This window comes from Austrofundulus limnaeus, unplaced genomic scaffold (assembly GCF_001266775.1).
Source record: "Austrofundulus limnaeus strain Quisiro unplaced genomic scaffold, Austrofundulus_limnaeus-1.0 Scaffold464, whole genome shotgun sequence".
NCBI classification, from domain to species: Eukaryota; Metazoa; Chordata; class Actinopteri; order Cyprinodontiformes; family Rivulidae; genus Austrofundulus; species Austrofundulus limnaeus.
This window is the reverse complement of record NW_013952866.1, coordinates 58968-60275: the sequence shown is the minus strand read 5'-3', so window position 1 is coordinate 60275 and position 1308 is coordinate 58968. Positions and strand designations below refer to the sequence as shown.

The following is a 1308-nucleotide window of genomic DNA, read 5'->3' as shown; positions in this document are numbered from 1 at the left end:
AAAGTTTAAGAACCCCTGCCATACTGTATTCTGATGCATTATGTTGCTAAATTCAACATTACGGGTATACTGGAATGTAAGTATGAAACTGCAACGTCAGTGCAGTGAATCTATAAAAACTGGTCCATTAGTACAAGCTCATCGTGTGAAGTGTGTGTAAAATGTCACTATCAGAGAGCAGGTCTTACAGTGTTGTGGTTGTAAATCTCTCCGTTGTAGCAGAGCCATAAGTAAGGAAACCTCTTGACACGCAGAGGCTGCATCCCGTACAGCTGGTCCACAATGGCCAGCCGGTGGAAACCGAAGCAGCAGTTGGTGAAYCCGTTCACATTTTCAAAGCGGAAAGCGTCCGGGCCTCGGTGGGCTATCTTCATGGCACACGTGCACTGAACCGACAGGCACTCATCGCTGCCGAACAAAGCCCAGATCCCACACATTTCACACCTGTAACAACAAACACACAGGCAGGTTCATGACAATCACAACTGTGCTGTTTTCTACCCACTGCCATAAAAGGCAGGTACATTTATAATTGCTTCTGTGGGCGTGCAATTTATGTTTGTTGCAAAATATTTAATGAACCAGATAAACCAGATAAACGAGGTCGTCTCCAGAGTCCTAACAGACAAAGAACTCCTTCAGCTTAAACTTCTTTTGGAGGTGTGGGTTGAAGATCGTTCTGACAGCTTCTTCAGGTGTTCCCAGCAAACCCTCATTACATGTTTGGGTCTACCGGGTCTGTCCGGCATCCCCCCGCACCACCAACAATAGAACATGGGCAAGGAAGTCCCAAGGACTCCAGAAAGACCAGATACTCATACAGGGCAGATGAAGTGATGGAATGTTACGCTGATGATACTCTGTTATATTTATTCATGACAATATCAGTTACTAAGATTACACACCTGGACGATGATGTATGAAAATGTTTTGTTGTGAATTAATGTCCTTAAATTTGTGAATATCCTTCAGGATAAAAACTCAAATCTTGTCTCATTTTATCTAAACTGAACTACGTGGATTAACAAGCGTCTATTCAATGCAAATCTGAGTTTGTGCAGATAATCATTTTTAATTTGGGATCCCTGATTAGTTGTAACATTAGATTTTATTTGATAAACATATACTTTAACTGTAAAATTGGTCTAGTAGGAAGGGGAGGGGGGTCCCATGCACCCGAAAGATATATATTTTTAAACTAACTTTTTGTAATCCTTAAGGTGTCTAGTAAACGGATTGTAGGGCTGTGTATTGGCAAGAATTTGGCGATACGATACATATCATGACAGAGGGGTCACGATACGATAT

The 1308-nt window shown here is 41.9% G+C and overlaps 1 protein-coding gene across 1 annotated transcript in view; it reads right to left on the bottom strand.

The window, feature by feature from the left end:
* The window catches only part of asns (asparagine synthetase), a 21838-nt gene that overhangs the window by 18330 nt on the left and 2200 nt on the right, over positions 1-1308 (bottom strand). Inside the window, exon 2 of the mRNA XM_014025273.1 lies at positions 189-444. Within this exon, the coding sequence (XP_013880727.1) occupies positions 189-437 (249 nt within the window). The 5' untranslated portion in view covers positions 438-444. The remainder of the gene's footprint in view (positions 1-188; positions 445-1308) is intronic.